The 21,827-nt window shown below is 40.2% G+C and overlaps 2 protein-coding genes and 1 pseudogene across 2 annotated transcripts; all 3 read right to left on the reverse strand.

The window, feature by feature from the left end:
* Nucleotides 1-1,697: 1,697 nt before the first annotated feature.
* LOC120029221 (olfactory receptor 52E4-like) lies at nucleotides 1,698-2,717 on the reverse strand. The gene has a single exon (XM_038974512.1). It carries the CDS (start codon nucleotides 2,715-2,717, stop codon nucleotides 1,698-1,700), a length of 1,020 nt encoding a protein of 339 aa, XP_038830440.1.
* Nucleotides 2,718-15,954: 13,237 nt separating this feature from the next.
* On the reverse strand, nucleotides 15,955-16,776 carry LOC120029222 (annotated as a pseudogene).
* A 191-nt stretch (nucleotides 16,777-16,967) lies between these two features.
* On the reverse strand, nucleotides 16,968-17,900 carry LOC120029223 (olfactory receptor 10T2-like). The gene has a single exon (XM_038974513.1). The coding sequence runs from the start codon at nucleotides 17,898-17,900 to the stop codon at nucleotides 16,968-16,970; it is 933 nt and encodes a 310-aa protein (XP_038830441.1).
* Nucleotides 17,901-21,827: the final 3,927 nt, after the last annotated feature.

The following is a 21,827-nucleotide window of genomic DNA, read 5'->3' on the forward strand; positions in this document are numbered from 1 at the left end:
CACTTCATATGTGACACAGTAAGGCCCAATCAATATAATGATCATAAACAAGCCTATCTTAGTTAGAATTGAAGGATGAACTTTTCCCAAAACAGGGAAATTAGCTTTCCTTTGTCCTCCTCACTGTTTGCACTAGAGACATATGTACCACCTATGCTTCACTATTTTCTAATATGCCCACCAATTTTCAATCATATTATATGGAGAGAGGCTGGCCAAAATAAGACAGGCTTGTAAAAACATACTACGTCTGTACCCTAAAATAAGAATCGTCCTGATTGTTTCAATGTGCCATTGAATTAAGTGGCTATTTGCTTATAGTTGTAATCACTGACTGTACACATGGCAATGGAGTTTCACTGTTGCTCAAAGACTATTAAACGTTTGCATCAGTTTGCATTGTATTTAACCTTTACATGTCTCTTGCCATATCATCTTCATATTCAGACCCAGTAACAGCACAAAGGCAGTAATTCAATCAATTTCAGATAAAGTAGAATCACACTGTGGTTCACTTAGAATGTTATTCTGTACCAGAGGTGTTCTCCATGTTAACACTGACACACCCCACAAACTTTTCCTCTCAGGGACATTGTCATGGGATATTGGTGTGAAACAACACCTGTGCTTAAATTACAGTGTGAACATATCTTGAAGAATTAAGCAGAAACAGACTGGCCAGGCAGTTAGGGCAAATGCCAGATGGGCTGGACAATCTTTAGCTCAGTGGCCGGTCTAAAAAGTTTGTAAGCATAGAGATAGAGAACTCTTGTGGCCAAAAGCCACTAGAGTAGTAACTGGGTTGGACTTCCTATGGGTTAAGGAAGGATCACATCATTCCATAAAGGTCACCATGAGGGATCAGTCAATGAATCATACTTGTGGGCAAACTGCAGGTGGCAGTAAATCACCAACTTTATACCTGTTCAAACAACACTCTCCAGATGGCATTATGCAGCCTATCAGATTGTTTGCCAACTCATAGAGGTAGTAGAAGAAGAAAATTGACAACTTCAAAATGGAGATGGCCTCAATGTCGCTGCCCGTACTCTCACAGACGCCATATTGGGACAGATACACTGATGCGATGTCTATGTTTGTAACACAAACTGAGGTGTCTTTAGATTAAGTGTATTTGAGTGGGGAATTGGGCTGATCTTCCTCATTTTACATGAAGCTATTTAAAAAAATGCATTGGAATTATTTTCAATTACATAAACAATAAATAATGCAATAATAGTTGTATTTATTTTAGGATGACTAAATGAATAAACTGTTTGATCAAGGAAATGCATACATCCCTTTTTTACAGGAAATTATTTGTTTATTTTACTTTCTAATTCACATTTCTTCAAAATATCAAAAGTATCTACTAGATCCGTCATGTCTAGAAGAATACTTTACTGCCCATTTGTGGAAACAGAACTTATTGTATCCTTACATCCTTTTTCTCTTTCTCCAACCCCCCTGAAACACACATACATGCCCACTGACATGCTAAAGTAGAAGGACATCGGGTCAGCGACACAGCAGCATCCCTTATTTGACTTTCCTACAGTAAATAGACTTAACAAAATGCATAATAATTCACAAAAATAAAATGCAATTCAAAGGAGAAACAAGCGATTAGGTTGATGATAAAAACATTCAGTTCTGGCGGCTCACATTCTGTCATAAGTTCTTGTGAGACCTGGGAATCAAACCGGCAACCCTTGCCCTGCTGCTGTACCATCTAAAGTCATAATTGGTACCAGTTTACGTTCAGATTTTAGATGAGGAAAGTCAAGAGAGTTAGGAAAGATTCTTGTTCTTATAATTTTTGTAATACATGTTCTGATCTCCTTGGTCCTAATACCATATATGATAGGGTGTACCAGTGGTGGGAACAGAATGAACAGTACTGATATTAATACATTAACCTCCTTGCTGACTGTACTGTGCCTGTTGTAAACAAAAGAAAAAAGGATGGCTGTAGAGAAGTTTATGAAAGTGATCAAGTGGGGAGCACACGTATTAAAAGCCTTGTTTCGTGACTCCTTTGAGGCTTTCAAGCAAACAAGTAATATTTTGATGTATGAGAGTACAACTAACACAAAAGGTAAAACCACTAGACTTGCTATCATACATATACCATACAGGTTACTCAGTGCACTTTCAACACAGGAGAGTTTAACAACTGCTAAGTTATCACAAAAAAGCTTATTGATGTTGTAGCTGCACACAGGGAGCCTAGAAGTGATAAATATTTGAAAAGCAAGCATAGTTATGGGAATAAAATATACCAAGGCTACCAACATCTTCACTTTAGAAGGAGTCATAATGCTATGATATTGCAATGGCTTACAAATTGAGACATACCTGTCATATGCCATCACTGCTAGAATAACGTAAGCACACGATGCATATACACTGCTGAAAAACACCTGCAATAAACAACCTTTGTGAGAGATGCCTTTTATGTCATTAACAAGATTGTCCATGATCTTCGGACAGACGGATAAACACCCAATCAGTCCATTCACCGCCAAGTTGAACAGAAATATGTACATGGGCTTGTGTAAGTGTGATTCTAAGTAGATGACAAGCATGAGACTGATGTTGGTAAATATTGTAATGAAGAAAAGCAAAAATGTTAAGAAAAAAGCTGCGTAGTTGAGTGGGCCTGGAGGTCCATACACAGTGAAAAATACAGTGCTATGTAAGACAGTCTGGTTCATATTTCCTGAGTAAAAGACAATTATAATCAGAAGTTATCAGACATCATTTTACATATAATATAATGCATTAATAAAATAAACGTTTCGAAAATGTGCAAATGTCAAAATAGTTACCATCAGGTTAGTACACTAGAGTTGGTGTGAGGGGTTGACAGAATGAATTTGATGAAGATGAGAACATTCTAAAATGAACAGTCTTCCAAGTAAGATGTTGGCTGGCATGATACATTTTAGACTTTTTTATACCTTCACCATATCATAATTGACATGAGTATTTTTAGTATTTTCCAAATTAAACCAATGTCTTAGAGAGATGTCACCCAATGGCATTAATTAAGGATGTATTTGTATCACTTCATTTGAGCTCAGGGAGGTGTTTGTTTGACTATATTCACATTATTTTGGTTCACTTAAATGGGCAATCTTGCTAATACATTTTCAAACTTTTAAAAGAATGATATACACCCATTGATTCTTGAAAAATATAACTTAGTCAACTGTCTTACCCCATAAGAACCAAAAATATAAGCTTGTTTCACGCCATTGTTTATAAGCAATATAACTGAAAACAAACACTGTATAGCCTCAAAACATGGTTAAAACTATGATTTTGATATCATGGATGGTCAGTCCTTGCTTCTATGAATTTGGACGATATATACCACCGCCAACAACAGGTTGACTTTATTAGGGGTCATGATGGTGTGGTACTGCAAGGGCTTACAAATAGAGTGAAACAGGTCACAGGCCGTCACTGTTAGAATCAGATATGAATAGACTCTACTGAAAGAGATTGGATTAAACAGCCAAGCTAGACATCTTGGATTCCCACGAGGAGGTATCTCATGATCTTTGGACAGACTGAAGAACTTTCAATTACAGCCAAGTGGAACAAAAACATGTAGACTTGTTTCAATGTAGATGACCATGAGAAACAGGTTAAGAGACAAAGTTTAGACATACATCACAAACAGAAATATACAGTTGAAGTCGGAAGTTTACATAGCCCTTAGTCAAATACATTTAAACTCAGTTTTTCACAATTCCTGACATTTAATCTTAGTAAAAAATTCCCTGTCAGTTAGGATCACCACTTTATTTTAAGAATGTGAAATGTTAGAATAACAGTAGAGAGAATGATTTATTTCAGCTTTAATTTCTTTCATCACATTCCCAGTGGGTCAGAAGTTTGCATACACTCAATTAGTATTTGGTAGCATTGCCTTTAAATTGTTGAACTTGGGTCAATCTTCTCGAGTAGCCTCCCACAAGCTTCCCACAATAAGTTGGGTGAATTTTGGCCCGATCCTCCTGACAGAGCTGGGTATGTAGTAGAGGTCGACCGATTAATCGGAATGGCCGATTAATTAGGGCCGATTTCAAGTTTTCATAACAGTCGGAAATCGGTAATTTTGGACTGCGATTTTGGCGATTTTTTTTACACCTTTATTTAACTAGGCAAGTCAGTTAAGAACACATTCTTATAACAAATAGAGATGTACCTGTCATAGGAAATAACTGCTAAATTACAAAATTCTGTTATAGCATATGTGTACAACATATAAATCTGGAGATAACAATAAAGAAGGGAAATATCATGTGTGTCAGACAGACAGCAAGTAAAACATGAGAGCAGGAAACAAACCAGTGCTCCCATACAACTGATTAAAACCTCTCTAGGGTAGGTGAGACGGTAGCGTCCCACCTCTTCAACAGCCAGTGAAACTGCAGGGCGCCAAATTCAAAACAACAGAAATCCCATAATTAGAATTCCTCAAACATACATGTATTTTACACCATTTTAAAAGATACACTTGTTGTAAATCCAGCCACAGTGTCCGATTTCAAAAAGGTTTTATGACGAAAGCAAACCAAACGATTATGTTAGGTGAGTGCCTATTCACAGAATAACACAGCCATTTTTCCAGCCAAAGAGAGGATTCACAAAAAGCAGAAATATAGATAAAATTAATCACTAACCTTTGATGATCTTCATCAGATGACACTCATAGGACTTCATGTTACACAATACATGTATGTTTTGTTCGGTAAAGTTCATATTTATATCCAAAAATCTGAGTTTACATTGGCGCCTTACGTTCAGAAGTCACAAAACATCCTTTGATTTTGCAGAGAGCCACATCAATTTACAGGAATACTCATAATAAACATTGATAAAAGATACAACTGTTATGCATGGAATTTTAGATGCACTTTTCCTTAATGCAACCGCTGTGTCAGATTTCAAAAAAGCTTTACGAAAAAAGAAAACCATGCAATAATCTGAGTCGGCGCTCAGAGCCCAGTCAAGACACAAATATAGCCGCCATATTATGCAGTCAACAGATGTCACATTATAAACATTCACTTACCTTTGATTATCTTCATCAGAATGCACTCCCAGGACTCCCAGTTCCACAATAAATGTTTGTTTGTTCGATAATGTCCCTCATTTATGTCCAATTTCCTCCTTGTTGTTCTAGCGTTCAGTACACTTTCCAAACTCACGACGCGCGGGCAGGTCCAGCGGAAAGTACGGATGAAAAGTTAAAAAAGTTATATGACAGTCCATAAAAACATGACAAATGAAGTATTGAATCAATCTTTAGGATGTTTTTAACATAATTCTTCAATAATGTTCCAACCGGAGTATTCCTGTGTCTTTAGAATTGCGATGGAACAGAGCTCGCTCTCACGCGAAAGCGCATGGTCAGAGCATGGTCACCTCATGGCAGACCTGACTAATTCCTCTCTCCTTCGGCCCCACTAAACAGTAGAGGCATCAGACAAGGTTCTAACGACTGTTGACATCTAGTGGAAGCCTTAGGAAGTGCAACATTACCAATATCCCACTGTATCTTCAATAGGAGCCGAGTTGAAAATCGACCAACCTCAGATTTTCCACTTCCTGGTTGGATTTTCTTTCAGGTTTTTGCCTGCCTGATGAGTTCTGTTATACTCACAGACATCATTCAAACGATCTCAGCCGTAAGAAGTTTTAACCTTGTCACGTTCTGACCTTAGTGCCTTTTTTATGTCTTTATTTTAGTTTGGTCAGGGCGTGAATTGGGGTAGGCATTCTATGTTGTTTTTCTATGTTTTGTTCTGTAAGGTATATTTCTATGTGTTTGGCCTAGTATGGTTCTCAATCAGAGGCAGGTGTCAGTCGTTGTCTCTGATTGGGAGCCATATTTAGGTAGCCTGTTTTTCATTGTGTTTTGTGGGTGATTGTTTCCTGTTTCCTGTGTTAGTGTTTGCACCATACGGGACTGTTTTGGTTTTCATTTATTATCTTGTTCTTTTGTATTCATTCTCGATTAAATGATATTATTGATACGTACCACGCTGCATTTTGGTCCTCCTCTCCTTCCACCAACGAAAGCCGTTACAAACCTGCTTCATTATTTATGTATTACCAGTTGATGATGAACAACTCCAATTTCACAATATTTGTCTTGGAATAAGTAAGAATAAAAAGATTAGATTTGATGGAGACATTATACATCTTAGTACCTTGTCAATTTATGATTTGTATCAATGTGGACGAGACACATGGGTGCAGGGGAACAGAGTAGGGGAACAGAGTATTTTTGCCGAGCAATGCAACAATGCTGGATCATTCTGGCAATGATTCCTGCACCATCTGCACATGGCCCATTGCTCTGCTGACATATCAGAATAGCATTCCCTGACAGACATAGTGTTCTTTCATCCTTCTGTAAACAAAGCTAACTGTTACACTGTCATGAAATATGATTATATATCGACTATGAAACAAATACGACATGGCCTGCTTATGAGTTGCTAGTTATATATATATATATATATACAAAAAAAGTATTCAGACCCCTTGACTTTATCCACATTTTGTTACATTACAGCCTTATTCTAAAATGTATTTTTTTTAAATTGTCCTCGTCAATCTACTAACAATACCCCATAATGACAAAGTAAAAACTGTTTAAGAAACTTTTGCAAATTTATTCAAAATAAAAAAAGGAAATATTACATTTACATAAGTATTCAGACCCTTTACTCAGTACTTTTTTCTTTTTTTAAATATTTTATTTTTGCATTTTCCAATTAACAACATTCAAGACAAACGTGAAAAGATATTAGACAACAATAGGACAAAGTGACAGGGACAGATGAGCGTAACAAAGAAAGAAAAAATAAAACAAATTATAATCATATATACAAACATACAATAAAAATAATATATAATGAGACATTGGATCATATGGTCACCTGCTGTAGGCTACATATTATACATTACGTGTGAAACATTATATAAGGATAATATAGAGATTCATTCAATGTGATGTGGGGGGAGATTCTCCATATAGTCAATAAAAGGTTGCCAAATTCTGTAAAATGTATTTAACTTATTCCTCAAGCGGTAAGTCATTTTCTCCAGTGGGATACAACTATTAACTTCTGATAGCCACCTTGCAACTGGCAGGGGGGAATCCAGTTTCCATTTCAAGGCGATACATTTCTTGGCAATCGCTAGCAATATTTCTGTTAGCTTTATAGTATGGCTTTGCCTAAGATTGGTGTTAGTAAAGTTGCCCAGTAGACAGAACTCCGGGTCTAAAGGGAATGCAACCCCATGAATTGAGGATATGGTATCGCATACCCCCTGCCAGAAACCGTGCAGTTTTGAACACTGCCAAGTGGAATGGAGGAATGTTCCTTCATCTGAGCCACATCTAAAACATAGGGAGGAGATATCAGGGTTGAACTTGTGCAGTCTAGATGGGGTGATATAGAGCTGATGGAGGAAATTAAACTGGATCAGTCTGTATCTGGAGTTCAATGTGGATGTAACACCATCCCTGCATAGGTCACTCCATAGACCCTCATCAAGATCAATACCCAGATCTTTTTCCCATCTAAGTCGGGGTTTATCTAGCCCAGACAGTGTTAGTCCTGACATAAGAGCATCGTAAACACGGGAAATGGTCTTGAACAGTGGTTGGTCTGCGTGGCAGAGTTGTTCAATAGGTGACATCTTAGGTAGGTTCCATTGTCCCTTGAGAGACACCCTAATAAAGTTTCGTAGTTGTAGGTAGCTAAAGAAGTCCCTGTTAGGCAAGTGGTATTTCTGTTTCAGCTGATCAAAAGTCATAAGAACTCCCTCCTCGTAACAATGTTCCAGAAGAGTGATCCCCTTATCAGACCATGGTCTAAAGTTACTATTCTGGAAAAACATAGAAATCAATCTATTGTTCCATAAAGGGGTTTTAGGGGAAAGGAATCCCCCTCGTCCGAACAGCTCATGCAGTTTGCACCATGCCAGGACAGAATGTATGATTAAATGGTTGTCTGTGATGGTTTTTATAGATTTTCTGTCCCATTTGTAAAACAATTCTGCCCCAGTGTCATCATTTACCTCAAGCTTTTCAATGTTCAACCATGAGGGAGAGGGACCCTTGTCAAACCTCTGAGCCAGAAACCTAGACTGTGCTGCCCAGTAGTACATTCTAAAATTGGGGAGGTTTAAGCCCCCTTGACTGTAATCCAGGGTCAGTTTATCCAGGCCAACCCTAGGGGTTTTGCCGTGCCAGATAAACCGTCTGGTCATCTTGTCGAGAGAGGAAAAGAATGCTGCGGGAACAGGGATAGGGAGAGATTGAAACAGATATAGAAATCTGGGCAGGACATTCATTTTAATTACATTGATTCTACCCAGTAGAGTGAGAGGTAAGTCCATCCATTTACAAAGGTCACCCTCCACCTTTTGCAACAAACTGTCCAGATTGAGTTTATAGAGGTTGTTCAGGTTACCATCCACCATTATGCCCAAATATGTGAAGCCATCTAAAAGGAAACTTGTGCTTGATGGTATGATGGTCAAAGACAGACAACAGTAAGATTTCACTTTTATCTAAATTGACCTTATATCCAGAGAAAGAGCTATAACACTGTAGTAGGATCTGCAAGTGAGAGAGGGAGTGTTCTGGGTTTGTTAGAAATAAGATAAGGTTGTCCGCAAAGAGTGATAATTTATGGGTATGGGGGCCCACCTCAAAGCCATGTATGTCAGGGCACGTTCTAATAGCCTCAGCCAACGGTTCGATGGCGAGGGCAAAGAGGTGGGGGCTAATTGGGCAACCTTGTCTGTTCCCCCTATAGAGAGGGAAAGAGGAGGAAGTAATCCCATTGGTAGCAATCCTAGCTTTAGGAGATTTGTAGAGTGATTTTATCAAATTTACAAACACGGTACCTAAACCAAACTTTTCCAAGACGCGAAAGAGGTATGGCCATTCAACCCTATCAAAGGCCTTTTCAGCGTCGAGGGAGACTGCGACACTAGGTATTTTGTTTTTGTTAGCAAGGTGAATTATATCAAAGAACCTTCTGAGATTATTGGAGGACAATCTATTAATTATGAAGCCAGTCTGATCTGGGTTGACCAACAGGGGAAGACATGACTCCAGTCTCTTAGATAGCATCTTGGTGACCAGTTTACAATCTGTGTTAAGGAGAGAGATTGGTCTATATGAGGCGCACTTTAGTGGATTTTTCCCTTTCTTGTGGATTACAGTAATCACTGTTTGAGAGAAAGACTCTGGAAAGCAGTCGTCTTCCCTGGCTTTTTTAAGTACCTCCATAAGGTAGGGGACCAACAGCTCCCTAAATTCTTTATAGAACTCTGGAGGGAAGCCATCCTCCCCAGGAGATTTATTAGAAGGTAAGGATTTAATGGCCCCCAACAATTCAGGAACTGAGAAGTGTTCACTCAGGCGCTCGTTGTCTTCCCCTGACAGGCATGGGAGGTTGAGAGAGGAGAGAAAGGAGTCGATCTCTGATAGATCATCGCTTGATTGGGAAGTGTAGAGGTCTTCATAGTATTTCTTAAAAGTATTATTAATTTCAGTAGGGTCGAAAGATATCTCATTAGTAAGAGTTTCTATAGCATTAATTGTCCTCTTACTTTCCTCTGCTTTCAGTTGCCATGCCAATACTTTGTGAGCTTTCTCTCCAAGCTCGTAATAACGCTGTTTTGATTTAGTGATGGCCCTCTCAGCTTGATATGTGTTCAGAATATTATATTTCAGTTTTTTATTTACCAAAAGCCTGTATAGATCTTTAGTCGGGCCTCTTTGGTAGGTTTTCTCTAGCTCTGAGATTTCAGATTCAAGGGCACTCAGTTCCGCACCGTGTTTTCTCTTCAGCCCTTTAGTATAGGAAATGATCTGTCCCCTCAGATAGGCCTTCAATGTGTCCCAAAGAATGAAACTGTCAGGAGCGGAGGGTTTGTTTGTCAAAGTGAAAATATTGATCTGCTCTTTGATGAATGCACAAAATTCAGGTTGCTTTAGGAGTGTAGAATTTAGTCTCCATCTATATGCTCCATTTACCTTGGTAGGAATGGAGATTGATAATACCAGGGGAGAATGGTCACTAAGTAATCTGGGGAGATACTCGACATCTAACACTCTATGAAACAGTTGTGTCGACAGTAAAAAGTTATCTATGCGTGTGTGTGTCTTGTGTGGGTGTGAATAAAAAGAGTAGTCCCTATCCTGTGGGTGCAACTGTCTCCAGATGTCTAGTAAATTGAGATCTTTCATGAATGACATGGTGAGCTTGCTGGCTTTGGTAAGAAGTGAGGGTTTATCAGAGGACCTATCAAGAACTGTATCTAAACAAAAATTAAAATCTCCTCCAACCCGTAACCATCCTGGTGGTGCTTGAGCAACCTGAAGGAAGACATTCTGAATAAACATATGGTCATCGAAGTTAGGAGCATAGATATTCAATAGGGTCCAAGACTCTGAAAACATATGCCCCTGCACCAAAACAAACCTGCCAGAGGGATCAGAGATGGTGTTGTTGACGCAGAAGGGGATGTGTCTAATTATCAAAATTGCAGTTCCTCTTGCTTTGGAGTTAAAAGAGGACGCAAAAACTTGTCCTACCCATTCCCTCTTCAATTTCTTGTGTTCACTGGCTGTAAGATGTGTTTCTTGTAAAAACACAATGTCAGCCTTTAATTTCTTAAGGTATGTATAAACTCTCTTCCTTTTAATCGGGCTGTTAAGACCTTTTACGTTGAATGTGACATATTTTAGTGGATTAAGCATAGTTGGGTTTCAAATATGTAACTGAATGGAAATCTATCATATGTAGATAGTTAGGAAATGTTTCAACTTTGGTTTGAACACAGAAGTGACCTATGTGTCTCTTTAGGAAGGAAACAATAAACATAGAAAAAAGGGGGAAAAAATAAAGAATCCCACCCACCCCGATTGTTAGACTAAAACCACAATCCCAACAATCAAACATGAATACACTTGTAGAGATACGTTGCTGCTCGCTTTCCATCTTGCTCTTACTAGCTAAACCTTGGCGTAAACTAAAACCTGCGAGCTCTCTAAATTGAAAACAAACATTGTGAATAGACATTTATGGCTGAATATTTACTGCCCACGGTAAGGGCTGCTTGAGTCTCTTTTCGAAAGATTAACATAAATGAGGGGGAAAGCAGTGGGCCTAAACCCACTTATTTGCTTCGCCCAGTGATATGGACTAAACCAAAATATACTCTACTGTAAATGTAATAGAACTCACCCCGGAAAGATACGGTTAGTTGAAAATGTACAAATCAATTATAGCGACCGGAGGATATCAGCGGTTCAGTCCGGATAAGAGAAAACAAACAAACTGCATCTTATCCCCCAAAGAGACCGTCCTGGCTCAGACGTTGCTCAGTTCTTTGAGAAAAGTGTACACTTCTCCCGGTGTGTTGAAGAGATGGCTTCGGCCTTTGTACTGAACTTTCATCCGCGCAGGGTGGATGAGGTAGCCGGTGATGTTCTTCTCCTTCAGTGCTTTGGCGGCAGGTCTGAACTGCTTGCGACGTCTTGCGAGATCCGCGCTCATATCCGGGAAAAGGCTGACCCTCTTGCCATCAATGGTGATGTCCCCTTTGGCTCTTGCGAGTTGCAGTACCTTCTCTCTGTCTTGGAAACGGAGGAACCTGATCAGGACGGCCCGTGGGGGCTCATCTGGCCGGGGTTTCGGCGCTGATGTTCTGTGGGCGCGTTCGATTTCCAGTGGCTTGGTGAAGTTGATTATGCCTAGGACATCCGGGATCCATTGAGTGAAGAAACGGACCGGGTCACGGCCCTCGCTGTTCTCTTTCAATCCCACCACACGGATATTACTACGTCTGCTCTGGTTCTCCATCTGATCTACCTTGTTTTTGAGGTAGGCATTGTCCTTTTGCAGTTGTATCAAGACCTGGTCATGTCGAGCGATGGTGTCTTCAACTGTGCTAATGCGCAACTCTGCATCAGTCGTTCTCAAAAGGAGATCATTCATGGAGGATTTCAGGTTGTCAATGGAAGAATGGAGTTCAGCCGTTTTCTTATCGATTTTCATAGAAAGACCTTTGTTACCATCCTGAATTTCCCGGAGGAGAGTAGCCAGCATGTCGGCAGGCTCGCAAGAGGCCGAGAGCAACAGTCTGGAACTGTCGTTTGAGTTATGAGGGCTAATGCTAATCTTGCTAGCTGTAGCGTTATCGTTATCTTGGGAATCAACAACGTTTTGGTCGTCCTTCTTGCCTCTCGGTCGGAGGTCCATGGCTCTTTGGGAAGGTAAGTACTTGACAATTTATCAGCCGATGTTAGAATATTGTTTCAACGTTGTTATTTAGGTAATAATAGAATAACTTTGAAGAGCTCGGTTTGTCAACGTCTGCTCAGCTCCGCGGCATCACGTGCTCTCCCCTTTACTCAGTACTTTGTTGAAGCACCTTTAGCAGCGATTACAGCCTCAAGTCTTCTTGGGTAAGCTTGGCACACCTTTCTTTACCATTCTGGCCATCAGATTTGCCACCAATGCTCCTTATAGGACACATCACTGCACTCTATACTCCTCTGTAAACTAGTCATCTCTGTATACCCTTCGCAAGACCCACTGGTTGATGCTTATTTATAAAACCCTCCTAGGCAGCACTCCCCCCTGTCTGAGATACCTACTGCAGCCCTCATCCTCCACATACAACACCCGTTCTGCCAGTCACATTCTGTTTAAGGTCCCCTAATCACACACATCCCTGGTCGCTCCTCTTTTCAGATCGCTGCAGCTAGTGACTAGAAGAGCTGCAAACACCCTCAAATCTCTTCCTTCAAAGATTCAATCATAGACACTCTTACTGACAGTTGTGGCTGCTCTGCGTGATGTATTGTTGTCTCTACCTTCTTGCCGTGTGTGCTGTTGTCTGTGCCAAATAATGTTTGTGACATATTTTGAGCTGCTGCCATGTTGTGTTGTCAGGTGTTGCTGCCATGCTATGTTGTTGTCTTAGGTCTCTCTTTATGTAGTGTTGTGCTATCTCTCTTGTCGTGACGTGTGTTTTGTCCTATATTTTTAATTAATACATTTTAAAAAATCATCCCAGCCCCCCGTCCCTGCAGGAGGCCTTTTGCCTTTTGATAGGCCGTCATTGTAAAAAATTATTTGTTTTTCATTTGTTCTTAAGTTCAAATTAAATAAATATTCAACTGTATTTGGGGAGTTTCTCCGATTATTCTCTGCAGATCCTTTCAAGCTCTGTCAGGTTGGATGGGGAGCATTCCAGCAAAGCAATTTTCAGGTCTCTCCAAAGATGTTCAATCCGGTTCAAGTTCGGGCTCTGGCTGGGCCACTCAAGGACCTTCAGAGACTTGTCTCGAAGCCATTCCTGCATTGTCTTAGGGTTGTTGTCCTGTTGGAAGGTGAACCTTCACCCAAGTCTGAGATCCTGAGAGCTCTGGAGCAGGTTTTCATCAAGGATCTCTCTGTACTTTGATCCGTTTATCATTCCCTCTATCCTGACTAGTCTCCCAGTCCCTGCCATTGAAAAACATCCCAACAGCATGATGCTGCCACCACCTTACTTCACGGTAGGGATGGTGCCAGGTTTCCTCCAGATGTGACGCTTGGCGTTCAATCTTGGTTTTATCAGACCAGAGAATCTTGTTTCTCATGGTCTCAGAGTCCTTTAACTAGGGAGTAGCTTCCGTCTGGCCACTCTACCATAAAGGCCTGACTGGTTGAGTGCTGCAGAGATGGTTGTCCTTCCGGAAGGTTCTCCCATCTCCACAGAGGAACTCTGGAGTTCTGTCATAGTCACCTCCCTGACCAATGCCCTTTTCCCCCAATTGCTCAGTTTGGCTGGGTGGCCAGCTCTTGGAAGAGTCTCGGTGGTTCCAAACTTCTTCCATTTAAGAATGTTGGAGGCCACTGTGTTCTTGAGGACCTTCAACGCTGCAGAAATGTTTTGGTACCCTTCCCCAGATCTGTGCCTCGACACAATGCTGTCTCAGTGCTCTACGGACAATTCCTTCGACCTCATGGCTTGGTTTTTGCTCTGACATGCACTGTCACATGTGGGACCTTATATAGACAGGTGTATGCCTTTCCAAATCATGTCCAATCAATTGAATTTACCACAGGTGGACTCCAATCAAGTTGTAGGAATTTCTCAAGGATGATCAATGGAAACAGGATGAACCTGAGCTCAATTTTGAGTCTCATAGCAAATTGTCTGAATAATTATGTAAATAAGGTATCTGTTTTTTATTTTGTATACATTTGCATACATTTCTGTTTATACTTCCGTACTATTGTTTGTACAGATGAATGTGGTACCTTAAGGCGTTTGGAAATTGCTCCCAAGGATGAACCAAACTTGTGGAGGTCTACAATTTTTTGAATGATTTCTTTTGATTTTCCCATGATGTCAAGCAAAGAGGCGCTGAGGTTGAAGGTAGGCCTTGAAATACATCCACAGGTACACCTCCAATTGACTCTAATTATGTCAATTAGCCTATTGGAAGCTTCTAAAACCATGACATAATTTTCAGGAATTTTCGAAGCTGTTTAAAGGGACAGTCAACTAAGTGTATGTAAACTTTTGACCCACTGGAATTGTGATACAGTGAAATAATCTGTCTGTAAACATTTGTTGGAAAAATTACTTGTGTCATGCCCCAAGTAGATTTGTTTTTGGCAAGTCCTAACCAACTTGCCAGAACTATAGTTTGGGACAAAAAAGTTGTGGATTGGTTGAAAAACGAGTTTTAATGACTCCATCCTGAGTGTATGTAAACTTCCTACTTCAACTGTATACCGCTCAAGTCATTACCACAAGCCCTTTCTCCCCAATTAAGGTGCCACCAACCTCCTGTGGAGTGAACATATATTTAAGAATTAAGCAGAAACAGACTGGCCAGCTAATTACGGCAAATGCCAGATGGGTCATTCATTTAGCTCAGTGCCAGTCTAAAAAGTTTGCAAGCGTAGAGATAGATATAGGACTCAAGTGGCCAAAAGTCACTAGAGTAGTAACTGGGTGGGACTTCCTATGGGTTAAGGAAGGATCACATAATTCCATACAGGTCACCAGGAGGGATTAGCCAATGCATTAAACGTATGAGCAAACATTCCATAACTGCAGGTGGCAATAAATATCCAAACTTGGCTTCATACCTGTTAAAAAAACTCGTAGAAGTAGAAGAAGGAAATGGACTACTTCAAAATGGAGTATGGCGCTTCCAGTGATCTTATAGACGCCATATAGAGCCCCACAGGGAGGTGTCATACTGTGGTACTCTTTTGGGACAGATACAATGATGTGATGTCCATCTAAGTCTATGTTTGTAACAAACTGATGTGTCTTTAGATGAAGTGCAGTTGAGTGTGGAATTGGGCTGATCTTCCTCATTGTACATGAATCTCTTTTAAAAAATGCATTTGAAGTATTTTAATTTACACTAAATAATGCAATGTTTTATTCAGTGTAGCATGACTAAATTAATAAACAACTGTTTGATCAAGAAAATGGATTCGTCCCTTTTATTTTACAGGAAAATATTTGTGTATTTTACTTGCTAATTCAAATTTCATCTAAATATCAAAAGGATCTGCTAGAACTGTCACTTCTAGAAGAATACTTTATTGCCCATTTGTTGAAACAGAATTTATTACATCCTTTTACTTTGTCCCCAACCCCCCTGAAACACACATACATGTCCATTGACATGCTAGAAGAACATACGGTCAGTGACACAGCAGCATCACTGATTTGACTTTCCTACAGTAAAATACATTTAAAGGAAATGCAGAAGAATTCACAGAAATAGAATGCAATACCAAGGAGAAACAAGAGATTAGGTTGATGATCAAAACAAATGTATAAGCATTCAGTTCTGGCAGATGATCCTGTCAGACCTGAGATTCAAACCGGCAACCCTTGCCCTGCTGCTGTACTTTCTAAAGTCATAATTGGTACCAGTTTACGTTCAGATTTTTGATGAGAAAAATCAAGAGAGTTCGGAAAGATTCTTCTTATAATTTTTGTAATACATGTCCTGATCCTCTTGGTCCTAATACCATATAAGATAGGGTGTACCAGTGGTGGGAAAAGAATGAACTATACTGATATTAATAGATTAACCTCCTTGCTAACTGTGCTGTGCCTGTTGTAAACAACAGGAAAAGGAGGCCTGTAGAGAAGTTGATGAAAGTGATCAAGTGGGGAGCACACGTATTAAAAGCCTTCGTTCGTGACTCCTTTGAGGCTTTAATATTTTGACATATGAGAGCACAACTAACACAAAAGGTAAAACCACTAGACTTGATATGGTCCATATACAGTACCATACAGGCCGCTCAGCGCACTTTCAAAACAGGAGTTGAACAACCGCTTAGTCATCACAAAAAAACATAGATTGTTTGCTGCACAAAGGGAGCCTTGAAGTGATAAACATTTGAAAAGAGTTATGGGAATAAAATATACCAAGGCTGACAATATCTTCACTTTAGAAAGGGTCATAATGTTCTGATATTGAAATAGCTTACAAATGGGGACATACCTGTCATAAGCCATGACTGCTAGAATAACATGAGGACATGTTACATATACATTGCAGAAATGTATATGTAACGGTGGGCCAAGAGACCAGAGGTGGCAGAACAGGTTGGGTTGTAGGGTTTTCCCAAAGATCCCTGTCAGCATATGTTTAAGCCCAACCTGAAGGTAGGGAGGGCAGCTCCCCATGATGCTCTGTAGTTATGCAGTTAACTAGCTAATATGACACAAAACATTATGTTACAATACAATATAAACTTGATGCTTTACAATAATCATTGGTCTACAGAGAAATTATGGCAAAATTATACATATTTGTACAGTCAATGATAGCAACTATAAGTAACAAAACACAATTCAATATTCCAAAAATAATCAGTTTATGTTTTAGGGTAAAGTCCTAGTACCTTGTTACAAGCCTGCCTGATTTTAACCATCCTAACGCCATACATTAAAGGATTGAAAAGTGGTGGACATATTAGGAAATAAACTAATAAAATAGTGCGAAGTATAGGTGGAAGATCTGCAGTTTCATATCTGCCTTGTAGAATCACAAATAAACAGCCAAAGGAGAAGTTCAGCAAAGAGGCTATATGTGGTGTACAGGTGTTAAATGCTTTCTGTTTCGTCTCTTTAGAAGACTTCAAACATATTTGTAGAATTCTTACATATGAGTATATGGTAGGAAATATAGTACAGGAAAAAGATATCACAGTGACAACAAAACCCCATATGTTATTCAGCGTAGTATTTGAACAGGCAAGCTTGACTACTGAGTAGTTGTCACAATACACTCTGTCTAGAACGTTACCACAAAATTGCAGTCGCAAACTCAGGGAGATAACGATGGCGATGAGGAAAAAAGAAGACGAGCAGGACAGCAGAATTAAGCCACAAATTATTTTAGGTGTCATAATATTGTTATATCGTAGGGGATAACAAATACAAATGTACCTGTCATAGGACATAACTGCTAAATTACTAAATTCTGTTATAGCATATGTGTACAACACATAAATCTGGAGGTAACAATAAAGAAGGGAAATATCATGTGTGTCAGAGAGTAAGTAAAACATGAGAGCAGGAAACAAACCAGTGCTCCCATACAACTGATTAACAAACAAAGCACATAGAAACATATACATGGGTTCATGAAGGCTTCTTTCAATGCAGATAACTCCAATAAGCAAAGCATTGGCAAGAATGATGACAAAATATAATACAGTTACTACAGCAAAGTAGAAATACTTAAATTGTCCGATATCACCGTATGCAGCAAGCCTAAAGATCTCGTAGTGAGTAGAGTTTTCCATGGTCCTGGGAGTTGGTAAAGACGTGCTGTCAATGTTTGAAGAAGAGGAGCAAATCCTCCTACTGTAGCTTAAATATATATTAAAATCATGAAATCATCAAACAACCTAAATTGATAATTCCTTGACTTGTTAATTCAGAGACACATTTGCTCACATCTATGCTCACCAATACAGACAGCTTTAGATTCTTCTGATAAGATAATTCATTGCCTAAATCAAACAATATTATACTTTGTATCCGGCACACATGTCACAATGAAATGGAAAATAATGAATTGATTACCTGTAAAGTGTGCTAAATCCAACATTTTGACAGACCATTTCTAATCCATGATGAACTGCTTAAACTCCTCAAACGATTCCTATGCTTATATATATATTTTTTTAAACACCTGCCATGATGTGATATGCAAGTGTACACCAATACCTGGGGAAAATTAGATATTCTCAGAGGCAAGGAAACCGTCCAGAGAAAAACAGACACCATTTTGTAACACAGGCCCTCTAGGGAGGAGGTGCAAAGACTTTCTTATATTCTATACAAACTACAGTAACTCATAGAGAAAAGTAGATTACACAGGGCATGTACAACTGATGTGAAATGGCTAGCTTCTTGGCAGTGCGATCTATTGTTCAATCGGTGATGTCACTCTTTCTGAGACCTAGAAGTAGTTGTTTCCCTTGCTCTGCAAGGGCCGTGGCTTTTGTGGACTGACAGGTAATGATGCTTCGTGGGTGACGGTTCTTGATGTGGTCAGAGGGTCCCTGGTTTTAGCCCAGGTTGGTGCAAGGCAGGGGATGGAAGCAATACTGTTACAGTACACATGGTAAGAGGGACATTCTTAAATAAAGAAAGTAATTTGGTAGGCTTTGTTAGTTGCCTATGATGCTGTTAAAACAATGTATGATCGTGGACTACAGGAAGGGCCAAACACTCCCCCATTCTCATAGATGTGGCTAAAGTGAGGCAGGTTGAGAGCTTCAAGTTCCTTGGTGTCCACATCAGAAACAAACAAACATGGTCCAAACACACCAAGACAGTCGTGAAGAGGGCACGACAATGCCTATTCCCCCTCAGGAGACTGAAAAGATTTGGCATGTGTCCTCAGATCCTCAAAAAGTTCTACAGCTGCACCATCGAGAGCATCCTGACCGGTTGCATCACCGACATCACGGCCCATTACATCACTGGGGCCAAGCTTCCTGTTATCCAGGACCTCTAAACCACGCGGTGTCAGAGGAAGGTCCTAAAAATTGCCAAAGACTCCAGCCACCTTAGTCATAGACTGTTCTCTCTGCTACCGCACGACAAGCGATACCGGAGCGCCAAGTCTAGGTCCAAAATAATTTTTAACTGCTACTACCCCCAAGCCATAAGACTCCTGAACAGCTTATCAAATGGCTACCCGGACTATTTGTATAGAACACCCCCCCCCCCCCCCCCCCCCCCCCTTTATGCTGCTGCTACTCGCTGTTTATTATCCATGCATAGTCACTTTACCCCTACCTACATGTACAAACTAACCAGTACTCCGGCACATTGACTTGATACCGGTGGCCTCATTATTGTTATTTTACTGTTGCTCTTTTATTTTTTACTTTAGTTAATTTAGTAAATATTTTTAACTCTTATTTTTCTTAAAACTGCATTGTTGGTTTAGGGCTTGTAAGCAAGAATTTCACGGTAAGGTATTCATCTGTTTTATTCGGCGCATGTGACAAATACAATTGTATTTTATTTGATGTGTTGAGACCCTCTAGCCTGTAGAAGAAGTATGTGACATCACCAACGGGCTGTGTAGGCACTGCTATCAGCTCTCACATTAACCTTCCAAGAGTTGGTGTGCTATGTACTGTGTATAATAAAGAAATAATTCAGTGAAACCAATCCAAAGCCTCTGACAAAGGGAAGGTTGCCCGGACGCAGATTAAGTCTACTCCTGGACTAAAACACACTGTCAATGGAGATTTTTTATTCTATTTATTCTATGAACAGTCTTAATCTGGGTCCTGTAATTCAGCCCTTAGTCTTGTTCCCGACCACTGTAGGGAGGTATCTGGGTACTGTTGAGGGGCTACCTTGCTAGCTATAGTCTGAATGAGGGTGCAACACAACAGTCTGAGGAGAGGTCATCATTGGTAGCCTGGCCCCAGATCTATTTGTGCTATCATTCCAGCTCCTTGTCATGTTTGGCATGACAAGGGGTGGACTAATAGCACAAACATACTGGTACCCAGAATACACAGTTAGGGCACTGTCGTTTTTCCTGACCATTTGATCTAACCAGGGAAAACATAGAATAACTCAGCAGCCTGAGTCCTAGCTATAGTCTAAAACCTAGGCCCAGAGCTTTTCCTGCTCAGGTAAAAGTGAGGATCCTTATTGTCACTCTGGGCTTCTTTAGACCTACAGTACACTTTCAGGGCCTATCCACCCAGAGGGGATGACAGAAGGTGTGAGTCTCAAATTGCACGTTATTGCCTTTATAGTGCACTGCTTTTGATGAGAGGCTTCTGGCTAATATAGGGAATAGGGAATATATATAGGGAAAAGGGTACCATTTAGGATGCAATCAAGACCAGCCGTGCCTCTCCCGGAGCCCCTCAGGTCTCAACAGGTTAATAGCTGCATTAATTGGTTCCTAGGGAACAAGGCAATATAGTGGACTAATGACCTGGCACCTAATGACTCAATAAACATGTTTATTATGCTTTCCCCATGGAAAAGTATGAATGGAGTACATGAACAACGTGTCTTATACATAAACTCAGCAAAAAAAAGACCCTATTTCAAAGATAATTCGTAAAAATCCACAGATCTTCATTGTAAAGGGTTTAAACACTGTTTCCCATACTTGTTCAATGAACCATAAACAATTAATGAACATGCACCTGTGGAATGGTCGTTAAGACACTAACAGCTTACAGATGGTAGGCAATTAAGGTCACAGTTATGAAAACTTAGGACACTAAAGAGGCTTTTCTACTGACTCTGAAAAACACCAAAAGAAAGATGCCCAGGGTCCCTGCTTATCTGCATGAACATGCCTTAGGCATGCTGCAAGGAGGCATGAGGACTGCAGATGTGGCCAGGGCAATAAATTGCAATGTCCGTACTGTGAGACGCCTAAGACAGCGCTACAGGGAGACAGCTGATCGTCCTTGCAGTGGTAAACCATGTGTAACAACGCCTGCACAGGATCGGTACATCCGAACATCACACCTGCGGGACAGGTACAGGATGGCAACAACAACTGTCCGAGCTACATCAGGAACGCACAATCCCCCCATCAGTGCTCAGACTGTAAGGCAGGTCCTCACCAAACATCACCGACAACAATGTCACCTATGGGCACAAACTCACCGTCGTTGGACCAGACAGGACTGGCAAAAAGTGCTCTTTACTGACGAGTTGCGGTTTTGTCTCACCAGGGGTGTAACGGCTTTCCTCCTCCTCTTCATCCGAAGAGGAGGAGCAGGGATTGAACCAAAATGCAGCGTTGTGTGATGACATGATTTATTTAAACAAGACGAAAAAACGAACTACACTTGAATAATTAACAAAACAAATAAACGATGTAGACAGACCTGGACGACGAACTTACATGAAACACGAAGAACGCAATAACAGGAAAACTGACTACATAAAACGAACGAACAAACAAAACCGAAAACAGTCCCGTGTGGCGTAACATACAGACACTGACACAGGAGACAACCACCCACAACAAACAGTGTGAAAACACCTACCTTAATATGACTCTCAATCAGAGGAAATGAAAACCACCTGCCTCTAATTGAGAGCCATATCAGGTCACCCTTTAAACCAACATAGAAACAGAAAACATAGACTGCCCACCCAAACTCACGTCCTGACCAACTAACACATACAAAAACTAACAGAAAACAGGTCAGGAACGTGACAAG

Source organism: Salvelinus namaycush, chromosome 34 (assembly GCF_016432855.1).
Source record: "Salvelinus namaycush isolate Seneca chromosome 34, SaNama_1.0, whole genome shotgun sequence".
Taxonomy (NCBI): Eukaryota; Metazoa; Chordata; class Actinopteri; order Salmoniformes; family Salmonidae; genus Salvelinus; species Salvelinus namaycush.

What these genes read in the sequence shown, in the direction of transcription:
- LOC120029221 (XM_038974512.1), bottom strand. Translation starts at nt 2,717, where the DNA reads ATGAACCAGACTGTCTTACATAGCACTGTATTTTTCACTGTGTATGGA.
- LOC120029223 (XM_038974513.1), bottom strand. Translation starts at nt 17,900, where the DNA reads ATGGAAAACTCTACTCACTACGAGATCTTTAGGCTTGCTGCATACGGT.